We start from the raw sequence: 21,887 nt of genomic DNA, 5'->3' as shown, positions 1-21,887 counted from the left end.
GATTTACACATACAGAAAGGCTGTTTGGTACATGATAATAAAGGAAACTAATGACCAACTTCTGATCTGCAAGTAATACTTAAAAGTCATCTAGCTAATTGTTATTAATGCTTTTACTTGATATGTATTTTTAAAAATATCTACATTTCATGTGGGTATGTATGTGTGTCATGTACACATAACAGACAATCTACAGCTCAAATTTTTGTTAGCAATGCGACCAAGTCTGTCTGGGTCACTGCTGTATCCCCTGGGCCTAGCATAGTACCTAAAACAGAAGGGTCAGTGAGCTGTCAAGTGGTTGAAAAGGAAATAAAATTATGGGCATCATGATTATACTTCCAGTTCTGTGATCAATCTAAAATAATCAGTTAAAACCTATATTTTAATCTCAACTGCCTATCCAAACAAGTACTAGTGGTATTATACTTACTGTAACCCATTAACTCTCCACCAGGGGCCTCTGCAACGATGAAGTACTCTGGCCAGTGGGCGAGGTACTGTAAGTAAAAAGGAATCCCATACTAGAGTCTTGTTAAGGAGGATGCAAAGTAATGGACAGTCAGATTTCTTCATGAAAGGGGTATTTCGAAGTTTCCTTTAAAAAAGCATATTGTTTATCCCCAGCCATATGTATGACTTCTATAATCAATTTATTAGATGAAATATTTAGGTTAGCACTAATTTTTAAGAAAATTGCCTGAATATATAAATTCAAATGTGACTGGAGACAGTAGCATCCAATAGACAGCAGAGAACCAGGCTCCCAAGTTCTACTGTCTGTCTCCCTGCTGCTGCCAATGTGTCTAGATCCCTGCACAGCACTTTATCGATAATCACCTGATACTCTTACTCGTTTATTGTCTCCCCTTAGAACACGTATGCCATGTTCCCTCTATCCCTGGCACTTGGCAAACAGCACATGCTCAGAATGTTTATTTTTCCATAATTGCACTGGGAAATTAATGACTAGTTCCTACATTAGCTTCAGCCATGGGACAGTGAAAATAACTTTAAACTTAAGTATTTCCAGAGGCTACTTAACAAACCCAGTTTTTCCCCTCCACCAATTCAAGGTCTCCATTTCTAGTAATGCAAAAAAAAAAAAAAAACAAGCTGACTTAAAAGTGAATGCCTGGGCTTCCCTGGTGGCGCAGTGGTTGAGAATCTGCCTGCCGGTACAGGGGACACGGGTTCGAGCCCTGGTCTGGGAAGATCCCACATGCCGCGGAGCAACTAAGCCCGTGAGCCACGACTACTGAGCCTGCGCGTCTGGAGTCTCTGCTCCGCAACAAGAGAGGCCGCGATAGTGACAGGCCCGCGCACCGCGATGAAGAGTGGCCCCCACTCGCCGCAACTGGAGAAAGCCCTCACACAGAAACGAAGACCCAACGCAGCCAAAAATAAATAAATTAATTAAAAAAAAAAAAAGTGAATGCCTGAGTACTGCTCAGTACTTAACTCTTCAACCCTGGTGTCCTTGCTGACTTGTACTCATTCCTGTCCTTCTTAGTATAAGCTTGCTGATGCAGTTCTATAAGGGGACACCATCAACCATTTTTTTTAAACTTCCTGGAAAATCTGTTCAGTGTAAATTCTTCAAACTCTCCTCTGAAGGACTGCCTTTATTCTGTCTCTTCAAACATAACCCTTAACGTGGCGGCCAACAAGTCTTTCTGCCATCCAGCCACTGACATCATAACCATCTCTTCTCTGGCTACTGGAGGAGCCCCTGGCTCAAGCTCATGGACCAAGAAGCCCTGGCAGGTTACTCTGAAACATGGCCTCACCTGGATTATGGGACTTTTGCCAAAAACTTTTAAGTGTAACGGGAAGCACACCACATAAATTGATTTGCATCCTAATACTTTCCCTTATATACAGTGAAAAGTTTTCTGTCGTTCAGAATTCTTCAAAATCCTTTTACTTTTTTATAAACATGGAGAAGTCTTTAATAGGTCATAATTTTTTAAATACAAATGAAAATTGAGGGTTTTTTTGCTTTTTCCACTCAACTTTGTTTCTGATATGTAGCCCTGTTGCACGTATCTATAGTTGATTTTTACTGCTGTTACTGACATAACTCAGGGGCTAACAAAATAACAAACATTTTCTATAAAGAGCCAGATTGGGGGGTGGGGGGAGTGGGTGATGAATTGGGAGATTAGGATTGACATATACACTATTGATACTATGTATAAAATAAGATAACTAACGAGAACCTAAAGTACAGCACAGGGAACTCTACTCAATGCTCTGTGGTAACCTAAATGGGAAGGAAATCCAAAAAAGAGAAAATATATGTAAATGTATAACTGATTCACTTTGCTGTACACCTGAAACTAACACAACACTGTAAAGCAACTATACTCCAATAAAAATTTAAAAAGAAAACAAACAAAAAAGGAGACATTAAATATTCAAGGCTGTGTGGACCATATGGCCTCTGTTGCAGCTACTCAAACTGTGAAAACCCCAACAAAACAAAGGAACTTCTCTATGTGGAAAAGGCCACAACTAGAATCAAGAAAATTACAAATGGGAAAGCTCACTGGTAAAGGCAAACATAAAGGCAGGAAACCACACATAAATATGGTATCAAAATCAGCAACCATGAGAAGAGTACAAATGCAGGATACTGGAAATACCCTGGAAATTGAGACCAGCAACTTAAAACAATCTTGTAGTTATACAGACTGCTATATCAAAACCTCATGGGAACCACAAACCAAAAATCTACCATAGATACACACACAAAAAAGAAAAAGCAATCCAAACAACACTAAAGATAGACATCAAATCACAAGAGAAGAGAACAAGAGGAAAGGAAGAAAAAAGACCTTCAAAAACAAACCCCAAACAAAACAGCAGTAAGAACATTTATTGATAATTACCTTAAACGTGAATGGATTAAATGCTCCAACCAAAAGACACAGACTGGCTGAATGGATACAAAAACAAGACCCATAGATAGGCCATCTACAAGAGACACACTTCAGACCTAGGGACATATACAGACAAAGTGAGGGGATAGAAAAAAGTATTCCATGCAAATGGAATTCAAAAGAAAGCAGGAGTAGCAATACTCATATCAGACAAAACAAACTTTAAAGACTGTTACAAGAGATAAGGAAGGACACTACATAATGATCAAGGGATCAATCCAAGAGGATGTAACAATTGTAAATATATAGGCACCCAACATAGGAGCACCTCAATACATCAGGCAAATGCTAACAGCTATAAAAAGAGGAGTCGACAGTAACACAATAATAGTGGGGGACTTGAACATGCCACTTTCATCAATGGACAGATCATTCAGACAGAAAATCAATCAGGAAACACAGGCCTTAAATGACACATTAGACCAGATGGCCTTAACTGATATTTATAGAACATTCCATCCAAAAGCAGAATACACTCTCTTCTCAAGTGCACATGGAACATTCTCCAGGACAGATCACATACTGGGCCACAAATCAAGCCTCGGTAAATTTAAGAAAATTGAAATCACATCAAGCATCTTTTCTGACCACAAAGCTATGAGATTAGAAATCAATTACAGGAAAAAAAAAACTGTAAAAAAACAAACACGTGGAGGCTAAACAATATGTTACTAAACGACCAATGGATCACTGAAGAAATCAAAGAGGAAATCAAGTACCTAGAGACAAATGACATCAAAAACATAGCAATCCAAAACCTATGGGACACAGCAAAAGCAGTTCTAAGAAGGAAGTTTATAGCAATACAGTCTTACCTCAGAAAACAAGAAAAATCTCAACAACCTAACCTTACACCTAAAGCAACTAGAAAAAGAACAAAAACAAAAAAAACAAAAGTTAGTAAAAGTAAAGAAATCATAAAGAGCAGAGCAGAAATAAATGAAACAGAGACAAAGAAAACAACAAAAAAGATCAATGAAACTAAAAGCTGGGTCTTTGAGAAGATAAACAAAATGGATAAACCTTTAGCCAGACTCATCAAGAAAAAAAGGGAGAGGGCTCAAATCAATAAAATCAGAAATGAAAAAGTTACAACTGACCTCACAGAAAAACAATCATAATAGACTACTACAAACAACTATATACCAATAAAATGGACAACCTAGAAGAAATGGACAAATTCTTAGAAAGATACAACCTTCCAAGACTGAACCAGAAAAAAATACAAAATATGAACGGACTAATCACAAGTACTAAAGTTCAAACAGTGATGTAAAAACTTCCAACAAAGAAAAGTCCAGGACCACATGGCTTCACAGGCAAATTCTATCAAACATTTAGAGAAGAGTTAACACCTATGCTTCTGAAACTCTTCCAAAAAACTGCAGAGGAAGGAATACTCCCAAGCTCATTCTATGAGGCCATCTTCACCCTAATATCAAAACCAGACAGATAACACAAAAAAAATTACAGGTCACTATCACTAACGAACATAGATGCAAAAATCCTCAACCAGGGGCTTCCCTGGTGGCGCAGTGGTCGAGAATCTGCCTGCTAATGCAGGGGACACGGGTTCGCGCCCTGGTCTGGGAGGATCCCACATGCCGCGGAGCAGCTAGGCCCGTGAGCCACAACTACTGAGCCTGCACGTCTGGAGCCTGTGCTCCGCAACAAGAGAGGCCACAATAGTGAGAGGCCCGCGCACCGCGATGAAGAGTGGCCCCCGCTTGCCGCAACTACAGGAAGCCCTAGCACAGAAACGAAGACCCAACATAGCAATCAATCAATCAATAAATAAATCTTTAAAAAAAAAAAATCCTCAACCAAATACTAGTAAACTGAATCCAACAATACATTAAAAGGATCATACACCATGATCAAGTGGGCTTTATCCAAGGGATGCAAGGATGCTTCAATAACCGCAAATCAGTGTGATACACCACATCAACAAACTGAAGAATAAAAACCATATGATCATCTCAAAAGATGCAGAAAAAGCTTTTGAAAAAATTCAACACCGACTTATGATAAGAACTCTCCAGAAAGTGGGCATAGAGGGAACTTACCTGAACAATAATAAAGGCCATATATGACAAACCCACAGCTAACATCATTCTCAATGGTGAAAAGCTGAGAGCATTCCATCTAAGATCAGGAACAAGGCAAAGATGTCCACTGTCAACACTTTTATTCAACATAGTTTTGGAAGTCCTAGCCATGGCAATCAGAGAAAAAGAAATAAAAGGAATCCAAATTGGAAAAGAAGTAAAATCGTCACTGTTTGCAGATAAAATGATACTATACATAGAAAATCCTGAAGATGCTACCAGAAAACTACTAGAGCTCATCAATGATTCTGGTAAAGTTGCAGGATGCAAAATTAATACACAGAAATCTCTTCCATTTCTGTTCACTAACAATGAAAAACCAAAAAAGAGAAATTAAGGGAACAATCCCACTTACCATCACATCAAAAAGAATAAAACACCTAGGAATAAACTTACCAAGGGGACAAAAGACCTGTACTGTGAAAACTATAAGATGCTGATGAAAGAAATCGAAGATGACACAAACAGAAAAACATACCACGCTCTTTGATTGGAAGAATATTATCAAAATGACTATACTACCCAAGGCAATCAGATTCAACTACAATCCCTATCAATTAGCAATGGCATTTTTCACAGAACGAGAACCAAAAAAATTTTAAATTTGTATGAAAACACAAAATACCCCTAATAGCAAAAGCAATCCTGAGAATGAAAAACAGAGCTGGAGGAAATCAGGCTCCCTGACTTCAGGCTATATTTACAATGCTACAGTCATCAAAACAGTATGGTACTGGCACAAAAACAGAAATACACATCAATGGAACAGGATAGAAAGCCCAGAGATAAACCCACGCACCTATGGTCAACTAATCTACGACAAAGGAGGCAAGAATATACAATGGAGAAAAGACAGTCTCTTCAATAAGTGATGCTGGGAAAACTGGACAGCTACATGTAAAAGAATGAAGTTAGAACACTCCCTAACACCATACACAAAAATAAACTCAAAACAGATTAAAGAATTAAATGAAGGCCAGACACTACAAAACACTTAGAGGAAAACACAGGCAAAACATTCTGACATAAGTTGCAGCAGTATCTTTTTTGATCCACCACCTAGAGTAATGCAAATAAAAACAAAAATAAATAAATGGGACCTAATTAAACTTAAAAGCTTCTACACAGCAAAAGAAACCATAAACAAAACGAAAAGACAACCCACAGAATGGGAGAAACTATTTGCAAATGAAGCAACTGACAAGGGATTAATCTCCAAAATATACAAATAGCTCATGCAGCTATATATCAAAACAACAAACCCCCCAATCAAAAAATGGGCAGAAGATCTAAATAGACATTTCTCCAAAAAAAAAAAGATGGCTAAAAAGCACATTAAAAAATGCTCTTGGGCTTCCCTGGTGGCGCAGTGGTTGAGAATCTGCCTGCTAATGCAGGGGACACGGGTTCTAGCCCTGGTCTGGGAAGATCCCACATGCCACGGAGCAGCTGGGCCCGTGAGCCACAACTACTGAGCCTGCGCGTCTGGAGCCTGTGCCCCGCAACGGGAGGGGCCGCGATAGTGAGAGGCCCGCGCACCGCGATGAAGAGCGGTCCCTGCACCGCGATGAAGAGTGGCCCCCACTTGCCGTAACTAGAGAAAGCCCTCGCAGGAACCGAAGACCCAACACAGCCAAAAATAAAGAAATAAAGTAGCTATAAAAAAAAAAATAATAAAAAAAAAAAAAAAAAAAAATGCTCTACATCACTAATATCAGAGAACTGCAAATCAAAACTACAATGAGGGGGCTTCCCTGGTGGCGCAGTGGTTGAGAATCTGCCTGCTAATGCAGGGGACACGGGTTCGAGCCCTGGTCTGGGAAGATCCCACATGCCACGGAGCAGCTGGGCCCGTGAGCCACAACTACTGAGCCTGCGCGTCTGGAGCCTGTGCCCCGCAACGGGAGGGGCCGCAATAGTGAAAGGCCCGCGCACCGCGATGAAGAGCGGTCCCCACACCGCGATGAAGAGTGGCCCCCACTTGCCGCAACTAGAGAAAGCCCTCGCACGAACCGAAGACCCAACACAGCCAAAAATAAATAAATAAATAAATAAAGTAGCTATAAAATTAAAAAAAAAAAAAAAAAAACTACAATGAGGGAGGGAGGAACCAAGATGGCAGAGTAGAAGAACATGCTCTCACTCCCTCTTGTGAGAACACCAGAATCACAGCTAGGCTGCTGGACAATCATTGACAGGAAGACACTGGAACTCACCAAAAAAGATACCCCACATCCAAAGACAAAGGAAAAGCCACAATGAGACGGTAGGAGGGGCTCAATCACAGTAAAATCAAATCCCATAACTGCTGGGTGGGTGACTCACAGACTGGAGAACACTTACACCACAGAAATCCACCCACTGGAGTGAAGGTTCGGAGCCCCACGTCAGGCTTCCCAACCTGGGGGTCCGACAACGGGAGGAGGAATTCCTAGAGAATCAGACTTTGAAGGCTAGTGGGATTTGATTGCAGGACTTTGACAGGACTGGGGGAAACAGAGACTCCACTCTTGGAGGGCACACACAAAGTAGTGTGTGCATCAGGACCCAGGGGAAGGAGCAGTGACCCCAGGGGAGACTGAACCAGACCTACCTACTAGTGTTGGAGGTTCTCCTCCAGAGGTGGTGGGGGTGGCTGTGGCTCACCGTGGGGACAAGGACACTGGCAGCAGAAGTTCTGGGAAGTACTCCTTGGCGTGAGCCCTCCTTGTCATTAGCCCCACCAAAGAGCCCAGGTAGGCTCCAGTGTTGGGTTGCTTCAGGCCAAACAACCAACAGGGAGGGAACCCAGCCCCATGCATCAGCGGTCAAGTGGATTAAAGTTTTACTGAGCTCTGCCCACCAGAGCAACAGTCAGCTCTACGCACCACCAGTCCCTCCCATCAGGAAACTTACACAAGCCTCTTAGATAGCCTCATCCACCAGAGGGCAGACAGCAGAAGCAAGAAGAACTACAATCCTGCAGTCTGTGGAACAAAAACCACATTCACAGAAAGACAGACAGATGAAAAGGCAGAGGACTATGTACCAGATGAAGGAACAAGATAAAACCCCAGAAAAACAACTGAATGAAGTGGAGATAGGCAACCTTCCAGAAATAGAATTCAGAATAACGATAGTGAAGATGATCCAGAACCTCGGAAAAAGAATGGAGGCTGAGATCAAGAAGATGCAAGAAATGTTTAACAAAGACCTAGAAGAATTAAAAAACAACAAACAGAGATGAACAATACAATAACTGAAATGAAAACTACACTAGAAGGAATCAATAGCAGAATAACTGAGAAGAACGGTTAAGTGACCTGGAAGACAGAAGGGTGGAATTCACTGCTGTGGAACAGAATAAAGAAAAAAGAATGAAAAGAAATGAAGACAGCCTAAGAGACCTCTGGGACAACATTAAATGCAACAACATTCACATTATAGGGGTCCCAGAAGGAGAAGAGAGAGAGAAAGGACCCGAGACAATATCTGAAGAGATTATAGTCAAAACCTTCCCTAACATGGGAAAGGAAATAGCCACCCAAGTCCAGGAAGCGCAGCGAGTCCCATACAGCATAAACCCAAGGAGAAACACGCTGAGACACATAGTAATCAAATTGGCAAAAATTAAAGACAAAGAAAAATTATTGAAAGTAGCAAGGGAAAAACAACAAATAACATACAAGGGAACTCCCATAAGGTTAACAGCTGATTTCTCAGCAGAAACTCTACAAGCCAGAAGGGAGTGGCATGATATACTTAAAATGATGAAAGGGAAGAACCTACAACCAAGATTACTCTACCCCGCAAGGATCTCATTCAGATTCGATGGAGAAATCAAAAGCTTTACAGACAAGCAAAAGCTAAGAGAATTCAGCACCACCAAACCAGCTCTACAACAAATGCTAAAGGAACTTCTTTAAGTGAGAAACACAAGAGAAGAAAAGGACCTACAAAAACAAACCCAGAACAATTAAGAACATGGTCATAGGAACATACATACTGATAATTACCTTAAACGTGAATGGATTAAATGCTCCAACCAAAAGACACAGGCTTGCTGAATGGATACAAAAACAAGACCCATATATATGCTGTCTATAAGAGACCCACTTCAGACCTAGGGACACATACAGACTGAAAGTGAGGGGCTGGAAAAAGATATTCCATGCAAATGGAAATCAAAAGAAAGGTGGAGTAGCAATACTCATATCAGATAAAGTAGACTTTAAAGAATGTTACAAGAGACAAGGAAGGACACTACATAATGATCAAAGAATCAATCCAAGAAGATATAAGAATTATAAATATATATGCACTCAACACAGGAGCACCTCAATACATAAGGCAACTGCTAACAGCTATAAAAGAGGAAATCGACAGTAACACAATAATAGTGGGGGACTTTAACACCTCACTTACACCAATGGACAGATCATCCAGACAGAAAATTAATAAGGAAACACAAGCTTTAAATAACAGAATAGACCAGGTAGATTTAATTGATATTTATAGGACATTCCATCCAAAAACAGCAGATTACACTGTCTTCTCAAGTGCACATAGAACATTCTCCAGGATAGAACACATCTTGGGTCACAAATCAAGCCTCAGTAAATTTAAGAAAACTGAAATCATATCAAGCATCTTTTCTGACCACAATGCTATGAGATTAGAAATGAATTACAAGGAAAACAACATAAAAAACACAAACACATGGAGGCTAAACAATACATTACTAAATAACTAAGATATCACTGAAAAAATCAAACAGGAAATCAAAAAATACCTAGAGACAAATGACAATGAAAACACGACGATCCAAAACCTATGGGATGCAACAAAAGCAGTTCTAAGAGGGAAGTTTATAGCTATACAAGCCTACCTCAAGAAACAAGAAAAATCTCAAAACAATCTAACCTTATATCTAAAGGAACTAGAGAAAGAAAAACAAAACTCAAAGTTAGCAGAAGGAAAGAAATCATGAAGATCAGAGCAGAAATAAATGAAACAGAAACAAAGAAAACAAAAGCAAAGATCAACAAAACTAAAAGCTGGTTCTTTGATAAACAAAATTGATAAACCTTTAGCCACACTCATCAAGAAAAAGAGGGAGAGGACTCAAATGAATAAAATTAGAAATGAAAAAGAAGTTACAACAGACACTGCAGAAATACAAAGCATCCTAAGAGACTACTACAAGCAACTCTATGCCAATAAAATGGACAACCTGGAAGAAATGGACAAATTCTTAGAAAGGTATAACCTTCCAAGACTGAACCAGGAAGAAATAGAAAATATGAACACACCAATCACAAGTAATGAAATTGAAACTGTGATTAAAAATCTTCCAACAAACAAAAGCCCTGGACCAGATGGCTTCACAGGTGAATTCTGTCAAACACTTAGAGAAGAGCTAACACCCATCTTTCTCAAACTCTTCCAAAAAATTGCAGAGGAAGGAACACTCCACCATCACCCTGATACCAAAACCAGACAAAGATACTACAAGAAAAGAAAATTACAAACCAATATCACTGATGAATACAGATGCAAGAATCCTCAACAAAATACTAGCAAACAGAATCCAACAACACATTAAAAGGATCATACACCATGATCAAGTGGGATTTATCCAAGGGATGCAAGGATTCTTCAATACACGCAAATCAATGTGATACACCATATTAACAAACTGAAGAATAAAAACCATATGATCATCTCAATAGACACAGAAAAAGCTTTTGACAAAACTCAACATTTATGATAAAAACTCTCCAGAAAGTGGGCATAGAGGGAACCTACCTCAACATAATAAAGGCCATATACGACAAAGCCACAGCAAACATCATTCTCAATGGTGAAAAACTGAAAGCATTTCCTCTAAGATCAGGAGCAAGACAAGGATGTCCACTCTCACCACTATTATTGAACATAGTTTTGGAAGTCCTAGCCACGGCAATCAGAGAAGAAAAAGAAATAAAAGGAATACAAATTGGAAAAGAAGTAAAACTGTCACTGTTTGCAGATGACATGATACTATACACAGAGAATCCTAAAAATGCCACCAGAAAACTACTAGAGCTAATCAATGAATTTGATAAAGTTGCAGGACACAAAATTAAATGCACAGAAATCTCTTGCATTACTATACACTAATGATGAAAAATCTGAAAGAGAAATTAAGGAAACACTCCCATTTACCATTGCAACAAAAAGAATAAAATACCTAGGAATAAACCTACCTAGGGAGACAAAAGACCTGTATGCAGAACACTATAAGACACTGATGAAAGAAATTAAAGATGATACCAACAGATGGAGAGAGATACCATGTTCTTGGACTGGAAGAATCAATACTGTGAAAATGACTATACTACCCAAAGCAATCTACAGATTCAATGCAATCCCTATCAAATTACCAATGGCATTTTTTACGGAACTAGAAAAAAAAATCTTAAAATTTGTATGGAGACACAAAAGACCCCGAATAGCCAAAGCAGTCTTGAGGGAAAAAAACGGAACTGGAGGAATCAGACTCCCTGACTTTAGACTATACTACAAAGCTACAGTAATCAAGACAATATGGTACTGGCACAAAAACAGAAACACAGATCAATGGAACAAGATAGAAAGCCCAGAGATAAACCCACGCACCTATGGTCAACTAAACTATGTCAGAGGAGGCAAGGATATACAATGGAGAAAAGACAGTCTCTTCAATAAGTGGTGCTGGGAAAACTGGACAGCTACACGTAAAACAATGAAATTAGAACACTCCCTAACACCATACACAAAAATAAACTCAAAATGGATTAGAGACCTAAATATAAGACCGGACACTATAAAACTCTTAGAGGAAAACATAGGAAGAACAGTCTTTGACATAAATCACAGGAAGATCTGTTTTGATCCACCTCCTAGAGTAATGGAAATAAAAACAAAAATAAACAAATGGGACCTAATGAAACTTGAAAGCTTTTTGCACAGCAAAGGACCCCATAAACAAGACAAAAAGACAACCCTCAGAATGGGAGAAAATATTTGCAAACGAATCAACGGACAAAGGATTAATCTCCAAAATATATAAACAGCTCATGCAGCTCAATATTAAAGAAACAAACAACCCAATCCAAAAACGGGCAGACCTAAATAGACATTTCTCCAAAGACATACAGATGGCCAAGAAGCACATGAAAAGCTGCTCAACATCACTAATTATTAGAGAAATGCAAATCAAAACTACAATGAGGTATCACCTCACACCAGTTAGAATGGGCATCATCAGAAAATCTACGAACAACAAATGCTGGAGAGGGTGTGGAGAAAAGGGAACTCTCTTGCACTGCTGGTGGGAATGTAAATTGATACAGCCACTATGGAGAACAGTATGGAGGTTCCTTAAAAAACTAAAAATAGAATTACCATATAATCCAGCAATTCCACTACTGGGCATACACCCAGAGAAAACCATAATTCAGAAAGAAACATGCACCCCTATGTTCACTGCAGCACTATTTACAATAGCCAGGTCATGGAAGCAACCTAAATGCCCATCGACAGACGAATGGGTAAAGAAGTTGTGGTACATATGTACAATGGAATATTACTCAGCCATAAAAAGGAACGAAATTGGGTAATTTGTTGAGACGTGGATGGATCTAGAGACTGTCATACAGAGTGAAGTAAGTCAGAAAGAGAAAAACAAATATCGTATATTAACGCATGTATGTGGAACCTAGAAAAATGGTACAGATGAACCGATTTGCAGGGCAGAAGTTGACACACAGATGTAGAGAACAAACGTATGGACACCAAGGGGGGAAAGCCACAGGGAGGTGGGGATGGTGGTGTGATGAATTGGGCAATTGGGATTGACATGTATACACTGATGTGTATAAAACTGATGACTAATAAGAACCTTCTGTATAAAAAAATAAATAAAATTTAAAAATTAAAAAAAACCAACTATTACTAAAACTTTCTTTGGGTTATTTGTATGGAAATATGTTAATATAAGTGTTTCAGACATTACATGAAATTCCTAAAAATCTTATATGTTCTGGTATAATGTTATAAGTCATAATTCTAGTTATTATTTTAAAATGTATATCTCAGAAATAACTAAATTTCCTTGTCAATTGCATTATTATGAACTTTCATCAAATCTTAAACCGTGGTCATTTTTAAGTCTTTTGTCATTTACAGACAGTTCTGGGTGTACTCTGATGCTTTTGCAAAAATGTTCCTATAAAGGGTTTCATCTTCAAGGAATTCATGGAAAAGACTCTGACAAGTACAGGTTTCTGGTAACTGACTATACTGCTGAACTGAATGAATAAGTATTTTCATAACTCTAATGGAAAACTGATGAATTCAAAAAAGTGCTAACAAAAGATCAGGATGAAAAAAAATTACATGGGACTGAGTGAACTGATGATGATGATGATAATTTTTGTGACTTTGTTTGAAACATTGTTGGTTCTTCTGTGCTTTCTTTTTCCAGATTTAAGAAAGCCTTTTTTCTCTTTAAAAAAAAAAAAAAAAATTCCAATGAGATATCATCTCACACCGGTCAGAATGGCCATCATCAAAAAATCTACAAACAATAAATGCTGGAGAGGGTGTGGAGAAAAGGGAACCCTCTTGCACTGTTGGTGGGAATGTAAATTGATACAGCCACTATGGAGAACAGTATGGAGGTTCCTTAAAAAACTAAAAATAGAACTACCATTCGACACAGCAATCCCACTACTGGGCATATACCCTGAGAAAACCATAATTCAAAAAGAGTCATGTACCAAAATGTTCACTGCAGCTCTATTTACAATAGCCAGGACATGGAAGCAACCTAAGTGTCCATCAACAGATGAATGGATAAAGATGCAGCACATATATATAATTGAATATTACTCAGCCATAAAAAGAAACGAAATTGAGTTATTTGTAGTGAGGTGGATGGACCTAGAGTCTGTCATACAGAGTGAAGTAAGTCAGAAAGAGAAAAACAAATACTGTATGCTAACACATATATATGGAATCTAAAAAAAAAAAAAAAAAAAACTACAATGAGGTATCACCTCACACTGGTCAGAATGGCCACCATCAAAAAGTCTACAAACAAATGCTGGATAGAGTGTGGACAAAAGGGAACCCTCCTACACTGTTGGTGGGAATGTAAATTGGTACGACCACTATGGAGAACAGTATGGAGGTTCCTTAAAAAACTAGAAATAGAACTACCATATGACCCAGCAATCCCACTGCTGGGCATTTATCAGGAGAAAACTATAATTTGAAAAGATACATGCACCCCAATGTTCACTGCAGCACTGTTTACAATAGCCAAGACATGGAAGCAACCTAAATGTCCATTGACAAAGGAATGGATAAAGAAGATATGGTATACATATATACAGTGGAATACTACTCAGCCAAAAAAAGAAGACAATAATGCCATTTGCAGCAACATGGATGGACCCAGAGATTATCATACTAAGTAAGTCAGACAAAGACAAATATCATATGATATCATTGATATGTGGAGTCTAATTAAAAAACTGATACAAATGAACTTATTTACAAAACAGAAACAGGCTTACAGATATCAAAAACAAACTTATGATTACCAAAGGGGAAACGTGGAGGGGAGGGGGGGGTATAAATCAGGAGTTTGGGATTAACATACACACACTACTATATATAAGATAGGTAACCAATAAGGACCTACTGTATAGCACAGGGAACTCTACTCAATATTCTGTGATAACCTGTAGGAGAAAAGACTGAAAAAGAATGAATATATGTATAACTGAATCACTTTGCTGTACACCTGAAACACAACACTGTAAATCAATTATACTCCAATAAAATTTTAAAAAAATGGCACAAAACAGAAAAAAAAATTCATTATATATTCCAGCTATTCACTTCCTGTCAGTTTTAGATATTAAAAAAAATCTGCTTCCATTCTTTCAACTTTTTAGTTTTATGCATAATGTTAAGTAGGTATTCATGTTTTAAGTATTCAATTAAAAATATTTTCTTGATTTCTACTGCTAGTGTACAGAAATGCTACTGATTTTTCAAAACTTGATCTTGGTTCTAACATTGCTGAACTCGCTTATTCTTAACAGGTTGTTCTGTTTTCTAGATAGATGAGTATTATCAATTATAAATAATGACAGTTTTATTTCTACCTTTCTCATCCTTATACTTTCTTTCACCTCTTTCTTCTTTCCAATACCTTTGGTCAGTTCCTCTGCAACTATGGTAACGGGCAGTAGTGACAGTAGGCATTCTCATCTTACACGCAATCTTAAAGAGAACGAATCTAATTTCTCACTTACGTATAATGCTTACTGAAGGTTTTTAATATCAAACCTTTACCAAATTAAGAAAGGTTCTTCTATTTCTAGCTTGTTATGCATTCTTACCACAAAAAACTACTGAACTTACACAACACTGTAAATCAACTATATTTCAATTTAAAAAAAAAAACTGTGAAAACCAAGGAGAAGAACACAGACAATATGTACATTATTCACCATGGCTGTGCCCAATAAAGCTTTATTTACAAAAACAGGCAGTGGGCCAAACCTGGCCCATGCACATTAGTGTGTCAACCCCTGACATAATTGCCTCTATTTCTTATTATCTTCAGCTTCCAGGACATTGAATTACTAGGTATTACATTACCAAAGTGCCTTCCAGAAAGACTAGCATTTACTGTCACTCGAAGTTTATGAGACTGCTCCCCTCACCTCACCTTCATCAGCCTTGAGTTTTATCACTGCTTGAAATCCTTGGTAATTTGATAGATAAAACATGGTATCTCATTTTGGTTTTAATCTGCATGTCTTTTAACTGGTGAGACCGAACTCTTTTTAATATTTTCATAGCATCCTGTATGCCCTCTTTGTTAAATTATCAATTAATACTACCCTCCTACCCCACAGTGGACACGGCACATAGCCCGGAAGTCCAGCTCTGTGTTTCACGCTCCTGAGAGGGTGGGGGTTGTATGTTAGGGTCAGAAAACCCTCACTTCACACATCTTTGCCCGTGTCTCTAGCGGGGAGCATGAGAAATACTGCTAATGTCAGCCAAAGTCCTTTTTTCACTTTAGCAACACGCCCCAATGTAAGTCAGGCTCATTCCAGACTCTGTTCTAGATAGGCAGGTGTAGCACGAGGCAGGGGTCCACAGGACGCAGAAGGCTGCGTGGCACCTCCCAGAGGTACCCTTGGGAGTCTGGGAAGGAAACACTCACCTTCCCCTCTGTGGATCCTCCTGCCAGGAACATGGCTGGGATGCGGTACGCTCGGAGCCACCTGGGCAGGACGCCAGGAACACCCGGGAACGGGAGAGTGGTTCCACTGCCGAGCCTGGTCGCTGGGGACGTCACAGAGCCACCAGGACTGCTCATCCACTCTAGACTCATTCACATCAGGCAGGAATAGCCCCTCCTGCTAAAGTCACCGCTTTCTGCTGCTCACAGCTATGCTTACTACTGAGGGGCAGGGTGGGCAGGGGACTGTACTCTTCCTGATTTATGAGGTCATTATATTAGCGGCTTGTCAACAGGTGTAAGATAACTCTTGTTCCCAGGTTTTTAGTGTTTTTATTTTCAATTGCTTTCAATGTTGCTTATGTTTCCTGACCTCCAAGTTTTAAACATTTTCAGTACTCCAGTCTATTTTTTCCTTTGATCCTCTATTTTCCTTACTCTTAGTAAGTCTTCATTTAACTTTTTAAAAAAGGATACAGTTTCTGTAAGTGGATCCAAATTACTAAAAGAAACAAGAGAAATATCAACAGTAAGCAGTGTTTACAAAACCAGTTTAAATAAGGAGACTACAACTAAAAATAACATGCACAGGGAAAACAAAACATGTTAAATCCACAACTTTAAAACCAACTTTACAGCTAAGAAAGATGGTTTAATTTACCTAATGACCATAATGAACCATCATCACAGCCACTATAAAGACATCTGTACATTTCATTTAACTGCTTCTTCTTTACAAGTTACTTTATAGTTAATACATCATCAAAACCTTTTTTTTTTCCCCTTTGGCTGCACCAAGCGGCTTGTGGGATCTTAGTTCCGGAGCAGGGACTGGACCCGGGCCCAAAGCAGTGAGAGTACCAAGTCTTCACCACCGGACTGCCAGGGAAGTCCCTAAAACCTTCCATTTTCTAAATGGCAATAAACTGTTACCAGAACTGGGGACCAACCTGGCGTGTCAATCACAGATGGGGGTAGTAACCCTAGCCCTGCAGCATCTGACAAGCACCCTCCCTGCCAATTTCTCCTCCTCCCTCCCTCCCCCCTCCAAATGCGGGCTGTCTCACCACTCAGGCTTCTGCTCACCACTCTTCTACATTTCTGCCCCCCCACTGCCCCCACTCCCATACTTTCAATTTTGTTCCCAGAGGAAAGCTCCTGATCTGGCTCTGGAGCTGCTGAGCGCCTGCCACGCCCGATCACAACACTCCCGAATCAGCGTTTCTTAAATGCACACCTGCCTCTGTCTACAAAGAACTCTGCCCCTTACTTTCCTATTCAATTAATGGAACCAATATTTTGCCAGACCCAAAAACAGCTACCTTCAACTCTTCCTCTTGCACAAACTCTTCTTTTGGACCCTTAACAATGCAGTCACACTGCATTTCTGGAGACCAGCAGTTCTTAGAATCCCTTTACACTCAAAAATTACTGAAGACCCCAAGAACTTCTGTTTATGTGGGTTACATCTATTGAGGTTTAAATGTTTAAAACATTCATTTAAAAAATAAATTATACATTAATATGAATAACTTTTTTTTAAAACCAAAAAGTCACTATTTTCAAAAACAAAAATTTAGTGACAAGAATGGAATTGTTTTAACAATTTTACAGATCTTTTTAATGTCTGGTTTAATAGAAGGCAGCTGATTTCTAATTTTGGTGCCTGTTATGCTTAGTATTACACGATCACAAACACTGAAAACTCCACCGTGCACTTGTAAGAGAATGAGAATGAAAAAGGCAAAAAAAACCCCAAAACAAAACCCTTAGTGTTATCATTAAAATGGCTTGCAGAACCCCCAAAACAATCTTGAGGCGCCCCTGGCCACACCTGGAGAATCACTAATCCATGCGGGACTCACTCTCCCCTGCTTCTCAGGACTACTCTATACCCTCTCCTGTCTCCTCAACACTCCCCCTTCCATCTCAGCTGCTTCCCATTTCAAGAAGAAAACACAGCAGTAAGAAGAAAGCTTCACCAAGGTCCCACCACCACCCCACCCACCCTAAGCCTCTGCGTCCACACTCCACCTGCTCTCCTGGACCCAGGCCTGGAGTGCTGGTGAGCAGATCCCCCCACCTCTCGGGACCCAGGACTCTGCTCCCCTGAAAGAAATGTATAAACTTGCTGCACACTTAGCCACCGGCAGACTTGACACAGTTCAGTGCTCCGTCCTCCTGAAATGCTGTCCTCTCTGACTCCAGACCCACCATCAGGCTTTCCTCCCACCTCACAGGACCACTGTGCCTCCTTTAACATGTGATGCCCTGGGGCACATTCCTGGAACCTCGTTTTTCCTGTCCGCACTCACTCATCACTGATGTCACCTAGCCACCTGGTTTTTTGTGTTTGTTTTTATTTGGCTGCACTGGGTGTTAGCTGCAGCACCACGGGATCTCAGTTGCCACGTGTGGGATCTCAGTTGCGGCATGCAGGATCTAGTTCCCTGACCAGAGATCAAACCCAGGCCCCCTGCATTGGGAGCGTCGAGTCTTAACCACTGGACTGCCAGAGAAGTGCCTAGCCACCTGGTTTTAATACCACCCACATGGTGTTGACCACGAAATTTCTATCTTTAGCCCAGACCTAAACTTGAGACTCCCACGTCCGGATGCCCAGCCGACTTCTCCACCTGGGTGTCTGAGCGCCCTTGGCGGAGACCTGCTGTCCTATGCTGGCCTCTCCAAGGTCGAGCCCTTTGACTCCGATCCCACCTGGTGTTCTCACACCCCCACACTCACTGTTCCAGCACCGCTGCCTCCTCCTGCTGCCTCCTCCTCCTCCGAAACAGGAATCTGTGCCCGTGCTACTCCCTCTGCCTGGAAGTCTCCTGCCCCCAGTACCCACAGGCTCCCTCCCCTGCAGGTCTTTCTGCAGTGACACCTTCCCTGAACACCTCACCCAAAGCCGAATCCCCACTCACTCCCTATTTCCCTTTCCAGCTCACATTTTTTCCTTTGTACTGAACGCTAAGTTCTATCTTACTCTCCCCTCTAAACGGTAAATTCCGGGAAATCCCGGGAAATCCCTGGCGGTCCAGTGGTTATGACTCTGACTCCCCCAACTCGGCTCTCACTGCCAAGGGTCCGAGTTCAATCCCTGGTCAGGGAACTAAGATTCCACAAGCCGCACAGCACAGCCAATTTAAATAAGTAAACTGTAAATTCCATAAAGATAACATTTTTTTTCTGTTCTGTTCACTACTGTCTCTTCAGCACTGGTGCACAATAGACATAAAACATTTTGCCAAGAATAAAATATTTGTTAAATTAACTGCAACGTTTCTACATCCATTGCTTCTTTCAGTTACTACTGCAACACCCTACTCCAGTGATTCTCGGAGTTCTTGATAGAAGTGCCCTAATCAAAGTGAGAAGTAGGAGAAAACGAGGAGGGAGAGGAGTTCCCCTATTGGCATATTCTGAAGAAGACTTCACAAGCTACATGATTCTTGGAAATCAAATGTTTTGCTATAAATAAATGGTCATGCTTATTTTTCTTGTACTCTATTCATTTTCGTATAAAAGTGTTGACCCTTCCTAGGTCTTCGGTTAAAACTGGTTCTCCATCAGGCTTTGTCTCATCTATTCTTGAAGCTTCAAGGCACACTGTCACCTCCAGGGCCTGCGCTTCCCAAACCCAAGCCTTTGTCAAGTCATCATCTCCGGGCCATTGCCAAGACCACCTAAATGGCTCACCTGCCTGGTATACCTCCTCCAGCCGGCCCGCGGCACACAGCTCTGTGGTGGCGAGCTCAGGCTCCTGGGCGGCCGGGAACGTGCATTTCCAAAAAGTTCCCAGTGCTCACGGACCACTCTAAGAACCATCCGCCTGGAGCCAATCTCCTTGATCAGTCTCCTTGCTCCGCCCACTCCCACACAGGGCTCTACCACCTGGGCCATTCCCCTGCGCTCTCAGGACCTTAGTTTACTCACACCAAAACCGGGGATGAGAAGGGCACCTACTTCACAGAATTGTCAGGAGGAAATGGGTTACTCCAGTGCCAGGCACAGCGAGCCCTCAACAGTCGCCTTAGTTACACTGCTCCGACTGGGAGAGGCCCCACAGAAAGTTCCCCCAATAGTGGAGCAGAAGTCCAGTCTCACCAGTTTCTCTGACCGCTGAGTTACAGAATCCCGCTCCTACCATCACTCACCTCCCAGGTGTCGGCCACGCCCGCACCTGCTTCCTCCTCCAGAACCTCCTTCCTCACCCCTGTCCACACTTAACCCATCTTCAAGGCTTAGCCTCTCTTTGAATGTTTCTAGCCACCTCATCTCAAGTTCTTTCCATCCTCCTGACACTTGAATCTGAACTCTCTGGTCCCTAGTTTTCACATAACTGCCCCGGGGTGTTTAAAGTGGGTCTGGGATTGGTGGGTGCATGGATGGATGGGTGGGTGGACAGAAATGTGATGAAGCCAATGTAGCAAAATGTTAACGGTAGAGTCCAGCTGATAGTCTACACGTGTTCACGGTAAAATTCTATCAACTTTTTAAGTTGATAGAAACTTTCATAATAAAACTTAAAAAAAAAATGGTACCTGCAAGTCACAGTCCTTGACTTAACTAGAATGAAGAAACGTGCATGCCCTGGGCCTCCCGCAGCAATGCCCCCGCCGGGATGCGCAGCAACAGTAACGAGACGCGCAAACCCGCCGGGCCCTGGACGGGGCCACAGTACTACCCCGCGCGGATACAAGGTAACTTCGCCACTACGGCCCCCGCCCGGAGGGGAACGCGGGCCGGAGCCGGGGGTCAGAGCCGGGCCGGCGCCCCCCGCCCCGTCCCCTGAGAGGCGCCCCCGCCCCGCCCGGCGCCCCCAGCCCCCGAGAAGCGCCCACACCGCACCCAGGGGTGCGAGGGGACGGCCGCCCGGCGCCCCCAGCCCCCGAGAAGCGCCCACGCCGCGCGCAGAGCTGCGAGGGGACGGCCGCCCGGCCAAGGTCAGCGGGGCGTCCGCACGTCCGCCCGGCCCCCTCCCCCCACGACCCCGGGGACGCGCCGGCGGCGGCTGGGCCGGGCGCGCCTCACTCACATGTTGTTGAAGCGGAACAGGTCGTCGCACGTGAAGGCCCGGAGAGTGGTCATCGCGCCGCCACCGCTGGAGCCCGCTCGCCGCGACCCGGCGCCCGCCTCACCGGAAGTCGTCTGGTGCGCGGCAGTCACGGGGCGGGGCGGGATGGGAAACTGCTTCCGGGCCAAGACTTGCTTAGCAACGGCGGCGGCGACGCAGCGCCCTCTGGCGGCCAGAGCCGGGAAAGCCTGTAAAGTCGGGGGTCTTCCCTCTCAGAATTTCAAAACCCCTCCTTGGAGTGACAGGGGAAAGCAGGCAGAGTGATCCTCCGGGAAGAAGACAAGACGCTGCCAGGGGTTAGGAACCCAAAGCAGAAAAGCGGGGTTCAGGACCACTTGGTGCCGCCTGGCAAATGAGGAAGGAAGCGGAGAGGGATGGGAGAATTCACAGTCCAGAGTGGCCTGTTCCAGTGATAACAGCCATGCATGCGATCGCAAATTTTCTAGTATCATGTTTCACAACATAAGAGAAAGGTGAAATTA

The 21,887-nt window shown here is 41.9% G+C and overlaps 1 protein-coding gene across 3 annotated transcripts in view; it reads right to left on the bottom strand.

Annotated features, from left to right (window-relative positions):
* The window catches only part of NAA20 (N-alpha-acetyltransferase 20, NatB catalytic subunit), a 28,100-nt gene extending 6,606 nt beyond the window's left edge, over window positions 1-21,494 (bottom strand). For 2 of the 3 annotated variants that reach the window (XM_007191890.2, XM_007191891.2), the window contains exons 1-3: window positions 21,367-21,494; window positions 16,803-16,827; window positions 434-524 (exon numbers count right to left, since the gene is read on the bottom strand). In XM_007191890.2, the coding sequence (XP_007191952.1) occupies window positions 434-524; window positions 16,803-16,827; window positions 21,367-21,419 (169 nt within the window). In that variant the 5' untranslated portion in view covers window positions 21,420-21,494. Of the gene's footprint in view, window positions 1-433; window positions 525-16,307; window positions 16,709-16,802; window positions 16,828-21,366 lie in introns of those variants that run through there. The other variant, XM_028168962.2, reaches the window with a different exon arrangement.
* Between the last annotated feature and the right edge of the window lie 393 nt (window positions 21,495-21,887).

This window comes from Balaenoptera acutorostrata, chromosome 15, assembly GCF_949987535.1.
Source record: "Balaenoptera acutorostrata chromosome 15, mBalAcu1.1, whole genome shotgun sequence".
In the NCBI taxonomy this organism is placed as follows: domain Eukaryota; kingdom Metazoa; phylum Chordata; class Mammalia; order Artiodactyla; family Balaenopteridae; genus Balaenoptera; species Balaenoptera acutorostrata.
Note: the sequence above shows the minus strand (reverse complement) of the source record. Positions and strands in the feature narration are given on the sequence as shown.